This window comes from Ovis canadensis, chromosome 26, assembly GCF_042477335.2.
Source record: "Ovis canadensis isolate MfBH-ARS-UI-01 breed Bighorn chromosome 26, ARS-UI_OviCan_v2, whole genome shotgun sequence".
NCBI classification, from domain to species: Eukaryota; Metazoa; Chordata; class Mammalia; order Artiodactyla; family Bovidae; genus Ovis; species Ovis canadensis.
Genome location: NC_091270.1, coordinates 42,532,921 through 42,551,551, shown reverse-complemented (window position 1 = coordinate 42,551,551; position 18,631 = coordinate 42,532,921). Strand labels below are relative to the sequence as shown.

General features: G+C 36.3%; 1 protein-coding gene across 12 annotated transcripts in view; it reads right to left on the bottom strand.

Annotated features, from left to right (window-relative positions):
- The window catches only part of WRN (WRN RecQ like helicase), a 114,416-nt gene that overhangs the window by 93,336 nt on the left and 2,449 nt on the right, over nucleotides 1-18,631 (bottom strand). For 11 of the 12 annotated variants that reach the window (XR_011253545.1, XR_011253547.1, XR_011253546.1 and 8 more), the window contains exons 2-3: nucleotides 1,380-1,481; nucleotides 614-726 (exon numbers count right to left, since the gene is read on the bottom strand). Coding sequence is in view for 4 of the 12 variants with exons in the window: in XM_069573349.1 (XP_069429450.1) it covers nucleotides 614-726; nucleotides 1,380-1,469 (203 nt within the window). In the remaining 8 variants the exon portion in view is untranslated. Of the gene's footprint in view, nucleotides 1-613; nucleotides 727-1,379; nucleotides 1,482-18,631 lie in introns of those variants that run through there. The other variant, XM_069573355.1, reaches the window with a different exon arrangement.

Below are 18,631 nucleotides of genomic sequence, written 5' to 3'. Positions count from 1 at the left end.
ACCAGGAAGGTCCAATGTGTAAACAGTAATTAAAAAAAAAAAAAAGGACAAGTATAGTAACGTCAAAGATCTGAATGGATCTCCTACTACTTCTCCTTGTAAAATGCTTGAAGAGCCTTAGACTGGATTATTATGGAAAACTAATTTGGCAAACTAAAAAATATGAATAATCATTTTTAAAGTTCTCTTAAAGGATCATTTGCTATAATTGTTGCTAATTAAATGCAACAGAGACGGTCACAGTCACTATTCAATATTACAATTTGGTATTTTTAATGAAATAGAAAGGGACGTTTTAGAGGTTGAATAACTTTTGCATGTTTTTCCTAAACTGGTGTGTTCAGTATTCTATATATAATATCTTAAGTATTGAAAATATTAAAAATTAGCTAAAGTAATACAAAGGTTTATGAATGAACAAACAGGGACATTACATATTTAATTCAGAAATTTTAAGTTTTTATTTAAAATGTAGAATTAGTGATGTTTTACATGTATAACTATGTACTAAACACACCTCCTCTATAAAACTCAGTACACTTACAAATACTACTATAAGGCTTATAGTCTAAGGGTCCAAATTCAAATCAAAGTTGGAAATTTAAATCTTTACCTAATATCTTCTGAGAGCAAAGAACAATCATTAGCTTCATAACTGTACACAATGGATCCAGTGAATTCTAAGAAGGGCAGGTGATCTTCCAAAACACTCTTCTGAACAGATGCCTTGAGTTAAACGAAATTCCAAAAAGGCACAAATAAAAGTCACATTAAGTAATAAATGTTCATTGAAATAATAAAATTCACTGAAATATGGCAAATTATAGCTCTAAGTTTTATCAACTAAAGCTTTATAGACTAATGAGTCATATGGACAATTTAACAAAGATGAAGCTATCTACTGTAAATATTTTTCTAACAAATTTACTTGCAAACTTCTACTCTATTTTCATAAAAGCATTTATTTTGTTAATGCTTTTCTGCAATTAGATTAGTATTCTAGATGTAATAATGTTGCCTTAAAATGCTGAAGACTGGTTGGTTGGTGAAGCTTAAATCTATCAGGGCTTAAAATTCACTTGACCATAAAAAAATTCACAAAAATAAATACTGTCTAAATTACAATCTGAAATGGAACAAACTGGCAAGGCCAGCCATGTGAACTAGATAAAAAGAGAAAACAGAATAAGAATTCTTATACTATAAATCCAATTAAAATTTAATCCCACTCATCCATTCAATGACTAGATCCTGGTTCATTCACAACAACTCTAAAAGTAAATAATGGCTTGAAGTTTATAAGTGTGAGAATGAACTCAGTTTACAGTCAAATATACATTAAATTTTCCATCTGAAAGAATTACTGATGAACTGCATACCTTTTTTTCTTTTACTGTATAGCTCTTCTGCATAGACATCCATTCAGGAAGTTTCCGCTGCTGTCCTCTTTCCAATGTGTGTTCACTCATCTTTAAAAGGTCCTAGTTGCAAAACCCAAAGAACAATTATTCTGTGAATAAACTCAGTCTTTGTAAGAAAATCCAGACAGACCAATCAACATGACTGAGGAGCCAAACACACACATTTAAAGTAAGCTATGGCATCTGGACCCAAATACAGGATGTAAGAGCCAGAATCACAAAAGAACAACATGCTAGCTCGACAAGCCATTCATTTAGTATTTCTTCTTTTAAAAATAAAAATGAGGCAGTTTAATAGAGTTCTAAATTCTAAGCTTCTAGCAGTTTCAAAATTCTATTATTCTCTGACTTTGAGCACGTCAAAAAATAATCTTTATCTCATTCACATTGAGAATCTCTGGGTATATAAATTTCTATACATTTCTGATAACTTGAATTTTCTTATCATATTTCCTAAGATCTAAGTAAACTCACAAAACTGTTAAATTGTTCACAAATCTACCTGAAAAGACAGAAAAGCTTTTCTATATTAAGGGTTTTTATTACACTCTTGACCTATCAAGTGAACTAGTCTCTCTAGTTTCGTTGGGAGCATTTTTTTAAAAATCTGTTATGAGCTTTGAGGGCTCTCCTCAACGTAAACTGCACTTCAAGAATGGTTACAGAAATACAAAGACTAGAAACACTATGACATACTCTGTTAAAGGTAAAACAGAGCCATCTCCTCATGTCACTTTATACAATAAACTGAAGTGGCCTTAAGTTCTTAATAAAGCTCTTCAAACCCCAACCTTACTTCCTGACATCTCAAATTTCTAGTAAATGCACAGCAGATTTTAATATATACCTGAAGATTCTTATGATGAAAGATGATATTAACATAAAATAATCAAAGCAACTATTTATGATTATGGGTTAACTTGTCATCCCTACTGATATTATAAACGCTGAAATTAAACAACATCCAGCAAGTATCCATTAAGTTCTCATTTTCCCAAGCATAAAGCCCCAAAACTGATAACACTAATTATGTATGAAAGAAAAATTTTAAAGATTACTTTGGCAAACAAATCTGTCATACAGAACAAACTCACTCTTATACCTTGAGAAGGAAACAGTTAACAGTAGTAGAAGGTAACTCACTCACTCTATTGAGGAAATGGGAATGAAAGACCTCAATCACTCAGCCACCAGGGCTCACCTATCAATGGTATCTACTAGCCAAAAAATACCAAAGAGCATCTATCTAGAAAATGTTGTTAGCCAGCTATAACTAACCTATCTAGATTGCTTCTCACAAATAAGCTTGGAATGATGGATTTATTAATTCATGTCTGGAAAATGGGAGGTAGTCAGCAAGCTGCACAATTAAGATAATATAAAACAGAAGAGTTCCAAAATGAAGACAACTTCCTTTGTGCAATTTTTTTTTAACTACTCAAAACTATTCTGCTAATCCAAAACCACAACATGTACTAATGCAGAAGAAAAGGACATTTTTGGAATCTGTGTGTGAGAGTTTGGGGATCCTCCAAAAAACAAAAAGAAAATAATATTCCATCTGCACTTCATGCCTGCCTGTACTCTTTGAGTCATTAGCGAAGTCTGGCATTGGGGAAGATCTATGATTCAGTCAATCAACTAACAACTCGAATGTTAGCACTACCACCTGTATTATATGTCCTAAGATAAAATATATGCTGGATGAAACACAAGCTGGAATCAAGATTGACGGGAGAAATATCAATAACCTCAGATATGCAGATGACACCACTCTTAAAGCAGAGAGTGAAGAAGAAATAAAGAGCCTCCTGATGAAAGTGAAAGAGGAGAGTGAAAAAGTTGGCTTAAAACTAAGATCAAAAAACTAAGATCATGGCATCCGGTCTAATCACTTCACGGCAAATAGATGCTAAAACGACGGAAACAGTGACAGTCTACTTTCTGGAGCTCCAAAATCACTGCAGATGGTGACTGCAGCCGTGAAATGAAAAGAGGCTTGTTCCTTGAAAGAAAAGTTATGACCAACCTAGACAACATATTAAAAACCAGAGACATTACTTTGCCATCAAAAGTCCGTCGAGTCAAAGCTACAGTTTTTCCAGTGGTCATGTATGGGTGTGAGAGTTGGTCTATAAAGAAAGCTCATCACCAAAGAATTGATGCTTTTGAACTGTGGTGTGGGAGAAGACTCTTGAGAGTCCCTTGGACTGCAAGAAGCTCCAACCAGTCAATCTTAAAGGAAATCAGTCCTAAACACTCATTGGAAGGACTGATGCTGAAGCTGAAACTCCAATACTCTGGCTACCTGTTGGGAAGAACTGACTCACTGGAAAAGACCCCAATGCTGGGAAAGATTGAAGTTGGGAGAAGGGGACAACAGAGGATGAGATGGTTGGATGGCATCACCGACTCAATAGGCATGAGTTTGAGTAAACTCTGGGAGTTGGTGATGGACAGGGAGGCCAGGAGTGCTGCAGTCCACGGGGTCACAAAGGGTCGGACACGACTGAGTGACTGAGGTGAACTGACAGACTGACACATTGCAAGGCAATTTATAAATGTTAATGGTTATTAATAAGCTTATATTTATTTCAAATCCTGAAAGATGCTGCTGTGAAAGTGCTGCACTCAATGTGCCAGCAAATTTGGAAAACTCAGCAGTGGCCACAGGACTGGAAAAGTTCAGTTTACATTCCAACCCCAAAGAAAGGCAATGCCAAAGAATGTTCAAACTACCACACAATTGCACTCATCTCACATGCTAGTAAAATAATGCTCAAAACTCTTCAAGTGAAGCTTCAACAGTATGTGAACCGAGAACTTCAAGATGTTCCAGCTGGATTTAGAAAAGGCAGAGGAACCAGAGATCAAATTGCCAACATCCATTGTATCACTGAAAAAGAAAAAGAGTTCCAGAAAAACATCTACTTCTGCTTTATTAACTACGTCAAACCCTTTGACTGTGTGGATCACAACAAACTGGAAAATTCTTCAAGAGATGGGAATACCAGCCCACCTTACCTGCCTCCTGAGAAATCTGTATGCAAGTGTAGAAGCAACAGTTAGAACCAGACACAGAACAGAATGGTTCCAAATTGGGAAAGGAGCACATCAACACTGTATATTGTCACCCTGCTTATTTAACTTATATGCAGAGTACATCATGTGAAATGCCAGGCTGGATCAAGCACAAGATGGAATCAAGATTGCAGGGAGAAATATCAATAATCTCAGATTCGCAGATGACACCACCCTCATGGCAGAAAGCGAAGAAGAACTAAAGAGCCTCTTGATAAAAATGAAAGGAGTGTGAAAAGGCTGGCTTAAAACCCAATATTCAAAAAACTAAGCCATGGCATCTGGTCTCATCACTTCATGGCAAATAAAGGGGGAAACAATGGAAACAGTGACAGACTTTATTTGGGGGGGAGGACTCCAAAATCACTGCAGATGGCGACTGCAGCCATTAAGTTTTTTGTTTTTTTTTTTTTTACTTTATTTTACTTTACAATACTGTATTGGTTTTGCCATATCATACATTGACATGAATCCACCACGGGTGTTTTAAAAGACATTTGCCCCTTGGAAGAAACGTTATGACCAACCTAGACAGCATATTAAAAACCAGAGACATTACTTTGCCATCAAAAGTCCGTCAAGTCAAAGCTACAGTTTTTCCAGTGGTCATGTATGGAGGTGAGAGTTGGACTATAAAGAAAGCTCAGCACTGGAGAATTGATGCTTTTGAACTGTGGTGTTGGAGAAGACTCTTGAGAGTCCCTTGGACTGCAAGGAGATTCAACCAGTCAATCTTAAAGGAAATCAGTCCTGAATACTTATTGGAAGGACTGATGCTGAAGCTGAAACTCTAATACTTTGGCCACCGGATGCAAAGAGCTGACTCATCGGAAAAGACCCTGATGCTGGGAAAGATTGAAGGTGGGAGAAGGGGATGACAGAGGATGAGATAGTTGGATGGCATCACTGACTCAATGGACATGAGTTTGAGTAGGCTCCAGGAGTTGGTGATGGACAGGGAAGCCTGGCATGCTGCAGTCCATGGGGTCACAAAGAGTTGGACACAACTGAGCGACTGAACTGAACTGATTTGCCATAAATCCAAAGGCCTTAATAGGAAAGTCGAAAGCTAATCCCAAAGTATGTGTATATACACACAACACACATAGGAAAAGAGTCTATTCTTAATCTTAAAAACATTTTTATTAAACTGGAAAACAAGTTTTGCTATATACAGAGTAGATCATTTGCAAAACTGCCAGAAAATTGTTTTCTGCAAATAATAAACAACTCTATTAAAACAGCTATAAAATCTTGTAATTCTGTAAGTAATTATTCATACTGCCAGAACAGAAATAAACCTCAGTAACTCTTCACTATAGCCAGCTATATGACTGAAATCATTTTAATTTAAAATGTCTAATCTTTAGATGTACATACTCTTTTTTGCACAGAAAATTCTGTCTAGATGCCTCCAGGCTAAGAATTTGAAAATAAACGTGTTTACAAACCTAACATTTTTATCAAACTTAGTCATACTTATATCTTGGGCCAGATAAAAAGCACACAGAAAAGGAAAGTTGGAGAATAATTCCCAGTAGAGAAATTCTTCTGCATACATGCGGCTTTAATCATTGATCAGATAAAGGTTATTCTTGGAAAGGATCTAAGTCATTGAATAATAGAATTTTTAAACTATTTATTGAGCTGTTACCTTGTTAGGTATGAACAATGTTCACACATCTTTTTCCAAAATCAAATCTTATCATTTCTTATTTGAGCCATTAAAGGATCCCAAGTCCCTCTTTAAAATCAATAATGTATTTTGATTTGCTTTGGTTTGGATTTTTCTAGAATAATCTCACTTATCTATCCACCACTATCTACCACTTTTCACCTTTATCACTTTTTTAAAGGTTGGCTTTAAACAACATACACCTGGGATTTTTGTTGTGGTTTACCTTTCTGGTTTTGGTTTTTAACAGCGCCAACTTGAACATGCTGTCTTTCAATAAGAGATTCATCTCATTCACAGTTAGTATAAGAACTTGTGCTTTCCCTTTCATTTTTGATTAATATTTATCTTCCTCTCTTCGGTTTCCTCTTACTCTTCGTCCATTTTTCCCAACTGGGTGAAGTTACCATTCATACTCTTTTTTACCATTGTCAGTGTTAAAACTTCACTTTTTACACATCCCACTATTACTCCACTCTCTGGGCAAAATAATAAAACTATATCCCCTCCCCATCAAGACCTGCCATTTACACTGTCTCTCCATCCAGTAACGGAAAACTCTTAGAATGTTTTGACTTCCCCACCCTTAACCACTGTCTTTTGCTGATACAGTTTTGGCTATTACAGCCTGTTGGCTTTCTAGTACTACTTTTCTATTTCAAGAATCCTTACTGTTTTCTGAACATTTTTGTTACAAATTTCATCATCCATTTTAATGTTTGAACTGAACTGAAGTCGCTCAGTAGGGTCCAACTCTTTGCAACCCTGTGGACTGTAGCCCACCAGGCTCCTCCATCCATGAGATTCTCCAGGCAAGAATACTGGAGTGGGTTGCCATTTCCTTCTCCAGGGGATCTTCCCGATCCAGGGATCGAACCCAGGTCTCCCGCATTGCAGGCAGACACTTTAACCTCTGAGCCACCAGGATATGTAAGTGTTTATATTGCTTACTATGGTTTCCTTTTCAATTCATCCTGCCCTATCCTGGATCTCTGTTCTGAATTCAATTGTTTGCTCAGAGGTTCTTTTCAATTGCTTTCCTCAGGCAGAATATGTACGGGATAAGCGCTGATCCCTTGCATATATAAAAACCTATTTTTTCAGACAGATAAGAGAATGATGTGTTGACGGAGCATCTAACAGTCTTTCAGCAGTTTGTAGATGTTCTCTTACAGTCTTCTGTCATTTAACATCACAAGTAAGAAGTCCATTGCTTTTCTGCGGCTTTCTTCAATTATGAGTAACATTTTTCCCATCTGGGAGCCTTAGACACTTTACAGGATTTTTATATTTTAAAGCGCTTCACTCTATTCTTCCTGGGATCAGAGAGTCCGTGGAAAGGATTCCAAGTCTTAAGAAAATTCGCCTCTTGTTATAGGATGAACATATTCAAAAGCAGAGACATTTCTTTGCCGACTAAGGTCTGTCTAGCCAAGGCTATGATTTTTCCTGTGGTCATGTATGGATGTGAGAGTTGGACTGCGAAGAAGGCTGAGCGCCGAAGAATTGATGCTTTTGAACTGTGGTGTTGGAGAAGACTCGAGAGTCCCTTGGACTGCAAGGAGATCCAACCAGTCCATTCTGAAGGAGATCAGCCCTGGGATTTCTTTGAAAGGACTGATGCTAAAGCTGAAACTCCAGTACTCTGGCCAACTCATGTGAAGAGTTGACTCATTGGAAAAGACTCTGATGCTGGGAGGGATTGGGGGCAGGAGGAGAAGGGGACGACAGAGGATGAGATGGCTGGATGGCATCACTGACTCGACGGACGTGAGTCTGAGTGAACTCCAGGAGTTGGTGATGGACAGAGAGGCCTGGCGTGCTGCGATTCATGGGGTCGCAAAGAGTCGGACATGACTTGGCGACTGAACTGTATGCCTCTCCAGTATAAGACAGGTTGGGGTCCTAATCTCCAAGTACCTCAGAATGCCACTTTGTTTGGAAACAGGGTCATTACAGAGGTAACCAAATTTAAATAAAGTTATTAGAGCCGGCCTTAATCCAAAATGAGTGATGTCTTTATAAAAAAGGGCAAATCTGGACACAGAGACAAGACATGCATACATAGAATACGATGTGAAAAAACACACTGTGTAGGGAAAAAGTCATCTACAAGCCACAAAGGCAGGCCAGAAGCAAACCTTTCCCTCACAGCCCTCAGGGAGGAAAAAAAAAAACCTCTGCCAACAACGTGATTTTGAACTTCTAGCTTCCAAAACTGCAGAATATTAAATTTCTGTTGAGTCTTCCAGTTTGTGGTACTTAATCACGGCAGCTATAACAAACTAATACACTCCTATTACTGGTTTAGTTATTAATTGTTATAACCTATTCTTTTTTTCCTTCTATACCACTTATTCACATTCAGTGAAAACGTGCCTGAATTTCTTCTGTTAATGTCTATTTTTTTCTATCTGATGATGACGTCCTTAACTTTGTTCAGTGTTACAAGACATCTCTTCTACTTGATCTCCAAGATGCTAATTTCCTTCTCAATATTCTCCCTTTCATTTCAAAGTCCTTTGACAATTTGCATTACTGAACTTTTACAATGTTAAGATTTGGACTATTAATTTCAGAAAGTTCCTTTGCACTCTAGTTGAGTCTCCCCAAATGTGCTTGTAATTTCTTTCTTTAGTAAAAGTTATGATTTAATTATTTCAAAGACCTGTTTCAACAGGAGTTTCCTATTCTGGACGTTCCTCATGCTGAATTCCTTGGGTAAAATGTTATTTTATTTTACCCGTGTAACTCTATTTACCATCAGCAGTCTCAGCTCTTAGGGTCCATCAGAAAGCTGCAAAATGAGCACCAAGAGACTATATGAAGTCTTCTTAATATAGTCTGGATACCTTGGTTCACAGGTATCCAGAGCTGTAATCTCAAGCTCTAGCTCACCAGCACATAGAACCCACCAGTGCAACTCCTCTAAGTCCTGTAAGACGGGAAATATCAAGTAGGCTTCCTAAGTCCAATTGGTTCTTCAGTACATTCAATACCAATTTAATTTTCAGCCACATTGGTTTTACCACAGTAATTCTAACGAGTACTTTATTTAGGAAACAATGTTTTAATTCCTCTCCTAACCTCCAATATTCCTTTTACACCATTTCCAGTTCTTTAATACATTTTCTATTGAATCCACTGAATCCATTTTTACAAGGACTCTAAGTTATTTTTTGTGTGAAAATTCTTTTTTTATCAAGAGTCAACTATTCAGCTAAGTGATTTGATATCTGTTGATTTTACTCAAATACATGATGACTCTCAGTTGTCCGATTCATTTATAAATGAAGTTCTACATCAGAAGTGGACAACATTTTCAAGTTCATGGCACATTCAGAAAATGAAACTGTTTTCATGGCATGCTGGGTATGGGATCTGGGAATGTGAATATACTGTGAAACTTCTACCTTCTTTATAAAATTAAAATTTTCAAACTTTTAAAATAACAAACTTGAAATTATTTAGAAGAAATACTTCTGTATATTAGGTTTTATGTTTAGCATGGTTACACAAAATTCTTGATTTAGATCTTTAAACAACATATTCTTAATACTCTGTAGAGCAACCATCACAAACAAGCTTTGTTAGCACCAATGGCAGCAGCAAATGACAAAAGGGGAAGCTTTGCTCTGACATACTGAAATCTCCTTTTTCACTGTTAACCAGCACTCCAACAATTCGATCTCCTTAAACTGAACTTCAAGCCTGGTGGAAGTCTTTAATGCTTCTCCTGTTTCTCTACTGAGAAATATGTTAATTTCTTCCGATGATGTTAAATCAGCTTCAAATACAAATGAATGTTTCTATATCAAGAATTGCAATGCTAAAGTTCTATCAGGCACACACTGGCTTTTCTCTAATAATATTAATCCTTCTTTAGGATTCAAATAACACCAATTAAACAATCACTTCTAAAAGTTATTTTAACTTCACTCCCCCAAACCTTAATTTCTACTCTGATCCATAAATTTTGTCAGTACACATTAATATATTTTCCACATGATCACTATAGTGATGATTAAGTTAATTCAAGTGCCCAAAATGTCAGTTAAGGATACCATTTTTTGAAGCCAGTAATTAGACTTCAAAAAATCTGCAAAGTAAGAGTCATTCACACAGAATAATTTGAAATTTTCCCTTTAGCTTATAAATCTTCCTTTGGACTGTCAACCTATTTCAGTAATGAAATAGCTAATCAGATTTCTTCACCTAAAGCTGAAAGGATGGCATTGTAGCCGCTTGGATTTCAGTAGATTCACCGTTCTTATGACATCATTTAATGGAGAATTCAGAACTACAGGTAAATTTTAATATACAAGAGAGTCTCTGTGAATGAAACAACATATAACTAGGAATATCAGGTTTTTTACGTTGAACTTAACATAAAGCCTTTCTATGTTCCTATTGTTACCAGCCCCACATTTCCAGTTTCTATAATTTCTCATATGTTTCAAAATATTCATTTTTCACTTCATTTTTCATCTCCAGTTGGTTCTGGAACTTCTGTGCCAAGCAAATAATGTCCTTCCAGGCATTTTTCAAAGTTTCTATAAAGCCTGCTGAGGACCACTGCCAGTATTTACGAATTCATAACTGCAATGAACACTTTTTTCATTAATCTTCTTCTAATGTTGTCTTCAGCATAAACCTTCAACATTATCTTCTAAAAGATAACTGAAAAATGGCAACTTTTCTACTTCCTTTGCCTCACTGGTCCCAAACATAGTATTTCACATAGGCAGGAGGGAAAAAAGCAGATTTAGCAAACTAGTGAGGTAATCTGGGCTCTATTAACTGTTCAATCCTGTAACTAGCTTCTTGAGTTCAATCTGATTATTTCTTTTATCAGTCTCTTAAATTTGTTCTTATTTTTTGCTCATAGACACTTTCAAACATTCAGATCTTTTGTTTAGTAAAATATATGTTTTATGAAAAGGTATCAGAATATTCTGCCTGACACCCCTACTCCATTTGATTTAGGCTGAAAAGTGAAGAATTCTGGGAATACCAAATCCAATTCTGAGATAATCCTTTACTACTTAGTTATTGGTTAATAAATATTTACTATTATGTTCAACTCATAAACTGGATGACATTCCAGCTTTAATCAGTCTTACACATCAAAACTGGGAAAGTAAGTAACTAAGGAAATTAAATCTATTTGCATAAAAAGTACTTAAAATACTACAGGTCTTTAATTCCTCAGGAAAAGTTTTCTGTTGTTTAGCCTGTCTGTATTCTTATGAACATTTCTAAACAAGTCCTATCCAAAAAAACAATTTTTTTTTAATTAAGGAGATTAAACAAAAACTAAGTGTACTGAAATACTTATTTTCATTTATTTAAATAATTAAAAAATTTTAAAGTAAACAAAAAATACTTCAGGGTAATCAAATATATTTTTAAATGAGTTTCTGAAGATACAAAGACATATTTTATTGAATCAATTGAGTTGCATATGTTCAATCAATTAATAATAGTAATAATAACTAATGCTCTTTTCTGTTTCCAGTAAAACTATGAGAATTAGGAAAGAAAATTCAAAGAACACATATAACTTTCCCAATGAATAAATAACATACACATACCCAATTAAAGTGATTAACAGATAGGAAATTATTTAACAGTTAAGACAGAAGGATACAGCCACAACACAGCCCTTTTCAACCAAGTTTACTGTGCATAACTATACACGTTATAGATCTCAAGTAGTTTACAAAACGATCTACATAAAGAACGCTCAAACATAATTGAACCTATTGCAAATCTTTGAATGTTTGCCTTATAAAAAGCTTTTATGTTTGAAAATTATAAAAAATATGCAACCATCAAAATCGTGCATTACCCATAACCTATATCATTATGCTGCAGCACAAACTGAAAGGCACTAACCTTGCTTCAGCTAACTCTTGCCAATGGTCAGTATGGTCCCAGTTTTGCCAGACCTTCCAATTTTCCAAAAGAAATGGATATGCTACTCAATCTCCCATTTGATACCAATTTCCAAGACCCAGTTTCCTGTAGGCCTCTTAATTCTAACTTCGGCTGTAGACAAATCAATACCAGAGCTGGTGTGAGTATCTCTCGAAATGTTAAGAGTCAGTATCCCTTTATGAAACATTCTTTGAGTGAAATACTTGCGTACATTTTTGGAGGTACACTATAGAATGAGTAGTTGAGAAGCAGTAGAAATATGCCAAAACAGGAGAGAGGGTTGTAGTCTGGGACACGTACTTAATCAGGGTAGAGTAGGAGGGAAGTTATCCGAAGACTGGAGCAAGTCTCCTTTTCTCCCCATTTCTGAGTCTTTGTCAACTCACACTGGCCTGGCGCATTACTTCACCCTATGGATTCCGCAATGACTCGAGCAGCACCCACAGAGCCCGTCATTTATCTTCTCATCTGTAAAACCGGGACTGAAAACAATGAACCCAGAGGGGGCACGAGCTCAGCTCTTCCAGTCCATTAACTATCAGCATCAATCAAATGCTTCAATAGTCAAATCATTAAAAGGACTAGTTTGATGGTCTAGTGTGAAAATGAATGTCTACATAGAGCCTAGGGAAAATGAAAGATAAGCCATCTTCATGAAGGCAGGCCAAGGAAATTTCTTCACACAATACTAAGATTTCTGCTCAGAATACTTCTCTACTTCTCACACCATTTTACCTATAGTTACATTTTTAAAAATTAATCTTACAAAAATAACTAGCATTCTCCAGAAAGATTTATATACAAGTATAGTCATCCTTGTTATACATAATATAAAACCAAAGCAGCTTAAATGATTCAGCAATTCACTCTGGTTATCAATGTCCAAATTTTGGTTAGACACTTTGAGTCAGACATGACAGAGAGACTAACAATAATAAATTATATATATATATATATATATATATATATATATATATATACACACACACAGATACATATAGAGGCACACTGTTGTTTTAGTCGTGTCCAACTCTTTTGCAACCCCAAGGACTGTAGCCTGCCAGGCTCCTCTGTCTATGGAGTTTCCCAGGCAAGAATACAGAAGTTGGTTGCCATTTCCTTCTCCAGGGAATCTTGCCGATCCAGGGAATGCACTTTCGTCTCCTGCATTGGCAGGCACATTCTTTACCACTGAGCCACCTGGGAAGTCCCCATAGAGACACATGTACACACCTATTTCTACACAAGCATGCACGATCTATAATTACCAGAGAGGATATATCTTATAAGGTATCTTTCTGTATTGTTTTTGAGAATTCTTTTCTACTTTTCAGTGCACTAATAAGAATAGGAAGGGGCAAAGGAAAAAGAACCACAGAATCCATGAAAAAGCCCTCATTAAATTCCCTAATTAAAGAGGCTTTCATTAATCTATTGAATCTTAATTTCCCTCCAAATAACCCAGGCAAACAAACTACAAATGTAAATAAAACCACCATTAGCATTTCCTTCAGCTACAGTAAATCACAGCAATTTTAAATTTTTCTTTTGAGAGACCTATTTCTTTATAGGTATCTACTAAATATTCATAACTGTCAAACATCATGTAATATATAATTTATATTTTTAAAGTGTAAGTTAAAGCTTGCGTTAATAAAGTCAATCGAAATAAAGTATAAATAGAACCAAATAAATACAATAAAATGTCATTAAAATGCTAGCAACAGGGGAAAAAGAATAATGCTGTGTCATTGTGAGAAGCCACACTGCCCATAAACCAGGAACATGACTTGACCTGAACTGAGTCCATGGCACAGCGAAGTGCTTTATAACTGAATTTCACTATCCAACTGAATAATTCATTATTTTTAATGAATTTCCTCTGTTCTGTAAGTAGCTATAGCCAGTCAGCTAAAATCAGCCACTATAAACTGGGAAACTGCAGAGAAAGTTTTCAGGTAAGTCAATTTAAAACTTTCTTAGGCTGCCTATTTTTTCTTTTTATTTTTCCCTGTCACTTCATATGGGCTGAGATGAAATTTTATAAGACTCATTATCAAAAGGACATTGACGGTTGGCTACCCAGCATCCATTCCACCCTGCACCTTTTGCACAGTGCTGTAAATTTAATTCAGATAATGACCAGTTATTCGTAAAGCCAATGTGCTTCAAGGAAGCTGCCCCCAACTGCCAGCTCCCATAGAAAATCCAACTGATCTAAAATAAATCCCATTCCCCCAGTTACAATGATTCAGAAACTCAGGCCTGAACCCAAGGCATTCTCCTAGCTTTGGGTTAAGAATAAAAACTGCAACCTAAGAGAGACCAATGAGATACAAGAGATGTTTATGGGGCTTCTGAGAATAATATTTTTTTTTTCTTATATGACAGTACCACAAGAGATGTCTTGTTTGAGAATGGGAAGCCTGGGCCTTCAACAGCCAATTTGCCACAGTGATGGAAATTAGCAGGAGGATGCAGCCAACACACAGCAGATGGAAAAGATGAGAAACGAAGCTACAGTCAATGCACTAAACTAGTCTTCAAGTCAGTCCTCCCCTAGCCTTCAAGGTTCATTTTAAAAATAAGTTTCCTGATTTGTTAAGCCTGTTTGAATCAAGTTTTCTGTGCTTGTGTTGTAACTAACACACAAATATAATTGAAAATAAGAGTATGTGGCCAATTCTTTTCTTTAAACCCTTATCTTAAATAAAAATAAATTATAAGGATAAAAATACTAGCCCCAGACACACATATATATTAGCCACACAAAGTATACAGACTGAAAGTTTCAAAATTTCATAAACAGAGCCTCATATCATCTTTAAATCAAAATAAGAATTAAAATAACATTAAAAAGCAATTAACAGAAAATCAGAACTTAAATAAATAAACGGGGGTGATATTGAACTTTAGGATGCACAGCTCTGCGTTGGGCTGAAATGCAGGATTTTCAGATAGAAAGAAAAATGCAGTATTTTACAATAAGATCAATTTAAGTGTGGAAGGAAGAGCAAAAGGTAAAAATAGAGACAGAGTAAAAAAGAAATTGGAAAATTAATATAAAATTCTGAAAGCAACCATAAGTTTATCCAATGCCAAGAACTTCAGATTAACTTCTTCACACAGGGAAAGTTTATATAAAATGAGTAAAAGGAAAAACGAGCAATTCTGTTATGGTACAGAAGGCAAAAGTTATCTTCTAGTCCAGTGATCTTACCACCGCACTCCGGTGCCCTCACTTCAAAAATGAATAGCTGAAGTAGATCACGTGACCACAGGTGATGTCTCACGCTACAGATCAAAATGAGAAGACGAAACAAACCTTTGATATTTTTCCTAATGGCTTCTACTATTCCTACAATACACTAGGGAGATCCCACACCTCTACCTTCTTGGCCTCAGAGAGACCTAAAGAGTGGGTGAATCTCTGCCCTGCCCCAAAAAGCCAGCCTATCAGACTAAAGGTGGAAGATCATAAAATTCAGACAAGACACTGGAGTTTGAAAGAAGCAAAGGCTTGAAGGGAAGGAAGGGAAGGTCACTGGTTCCACTTATCGGGAGATAATGTGAAATTATTCTAATCACTTATTTCCCAGTGAAGAAATTATTCCAAAACCATCCTCTTTTTTAATCCTCCCATATATAAAACATTTATCAAAAAAGAAAGCAAATCACCTTTAAAAGAAGCTGACTGCTCTGCAGGTGAAGGAGGATACAGGGTAAACCTATATGATCCCTAAGGGAAGTAGCGCAGAAGAATGATGGTGTTGATGATAATGCTGATGACGATCATTTTAAGGCGAGAGGCGGGGGTAAGCGCCTGACTGCTATTACTAACCAGTTTTCACAAGAGGTAAGCTTAACTCCTATCAAAGGGCTAAAGTCTCTGTAATACTTGTCCCCCAGTACCACTTTGAGGTAATCTGATTTTATAAAACTTTATCGATTTGATTAAAAGACTGAAATACTCCAGAGATGACCAGATTCAAGATGGGCATATCCAAATGAAGGGACTTATCTATATATGAGTAAGAATCAATTAAAAAGTATAATTTATATCTAAACTCAATAACAGCAAAAATGACAATCTGCCAGGGAATAAACTTAAAGTAAACTACCTAAGACCCATTTTAAAGACAACTAGGCAAGCTTAGTAAAACATCAAAAAAGGTCTAGAGAAGACATACCGAGTTCCTGGACAGTTAAGACTCAAAACTTTAATTAAATCAATACACTCCAGAAGCAACAGCAAGAAAAGATATCAGCAAGATTTTTCAACAAACCACACAAGCTTATATTAAAGTTCACTAAGAGAAGAAAATAGTCAAGAGCGTTCAAAAAAATGTATTTTTTGAGAAAATAAGACCAATAACAAAAAATTCACTCTATTAAACATAAAAAACAGTTTGAGAACTCCTAAAGTGAAGTCGCTCAGTCGTGTCCAACTCTTTGAGACCCTGTGGACTGTAGCCCATCAGGCTCCTCCATCCATGGGATTTTCCAGGCAAGAATACTGGAGTGGGTTGCCATTTCCTTCTTCAGGGGATCTTCCCAACCCAGGGATCGAACCTGGGTCTCCCACGTTGCAGGCAGACTCTTTCCAGTCTGAGCCACCAGGGAAAGGGAAGTCACTCAGTCCTGTCCAATTCTTTTCGACCCCATGAGCTGTATAGTCCATGGAATTCTCCAGGCCAGAATACTGGTGTGGGGAGCCTTTCCCTTCTCCAGGGGACCTTCTCAACCCAGGTATTGAACCCAGGTCTCCCACATTGCAGGCGGATTCTTTACCAGCTGAGCCACAAAGGAAGCCCCAGGGAATTCCTCTATTAAACATATGCAGTACACAAAAACAGAAATTAAAGTAGTGTGGAATTGGTATAAAAATAGATATAAATCAATGGAACAAAATATATCATGTTCAGAAACAGAGCCATGTAAATACAGAAACTTGACATAAGATAAAGGAGGCACTTCTCATCTTTGACCACCTGCACAGAAAAACCCTGGTTCAAGCCACATTACCTCTTACTTCCGTCACCTCCACTGTCTTCTCAAAACAGAAGTCAGAGTGATTCTGTTAAAAAATGTTTCAATTTAAAGAATTATATACCATAACCAAGTGAGATTTATCCCAGGAACGTAAAGATGGCTCAATATAAGAGAATCAATCAATGTAATATGTAACTTTTACAGAATGAAGGAAATACACCTGACCATCTCAACTGACATGGGCATTTGACAAAATCAAATATTCTTTCATGATATAAAGTCAGAAAACTAGGGAGAGAAGGGAATTTCCTCCACACAATAAAGGGCACTTATGAGAAACGCAGTTAACATCATACTCAACAGTAAAAGACTGAAGATCTTTTCCCCTAAAATCAAGACCAAGACAAAGATACTCCTTCCACCAATGCTACTGAACAGAGTACTGAAATTTCTAGCCCCAGAGAAATTAGATATAAATAAGAAATAAAAGGCAATAAATTGGAAAGAAGTAAAACTCTATTCACAGATGACATGACTGTGTCTATTAAAAAAAAAAAATCCCAAAGAAACCTACTAAATCTAATAAGCAAATTCAGCAAAGTTACAGGGTACATGATCAAGACACAAAAATCAGCTGAGTTTCTAGACAACAGCAATGAGCAATCTGAGAGGAAACTTAAAAAGCAATCTCATTTACAATAGCATCTAAAAAAATAAAATACCCAGAAGGTGAAATGAAAAACCTGTACATCAAAACCTACAAAACATTGCTGCCAATTAAAGAAGACATTTCATTCACAAAGAAGACAAGTTCCACCACAACAAATGGAATGCCACCTGTGTTCATGGAAAGAAAGACTTTCTATCTACAGATTCAACACAATCTCTATCAAAATTCCAAAGGCCTTTTTTTGCAGAAATGGAAAAGGTAATCCTCAAATTCATATGGAATTGAGAGTTCCCTGGTAGCAGTGATTAGGACTCCTCTTTAACTGCTGTGGCCCAGACTAAATCCCTGGCCAGGGAACTAAAATCTCACCAGTCACCAAGCATAGCCAAAAAAAAAAAAAATTTCATACGTAAAATGGTTCTGCCACTATAGAAAACAGTTCCTCAAAAAGCTAAACACATAATTATCATATGATCCAGCAAGTCCACTCCTAGGTACAGACCCAAAAGAAACAGGAACTGGAAACAGGGACTCAGGTAGATCCTTGTAAGCCAATGTTCAGCGCACCATTATTCACAATAACCAAAAGGGGGGAAAACCCAACTGTCTGTCAACATACGAATGGATAAACAAAATATAGTATGTACACACAACGGAAACACATTCAGCCATAAAAAGAAATTAAGTTCTAATACATGGTATGACGTGGATGAACCTTGAGAACATTATGACAAGTGAAATAAGTCAGATGCAAAAAAATAAATATGATTCCACTTGTATATACTATCTAGAATAAGCAAATTCATAGAGAGTGAGCATATGAGAGGTTACCTGGGGCTGGACAGAAGGGCA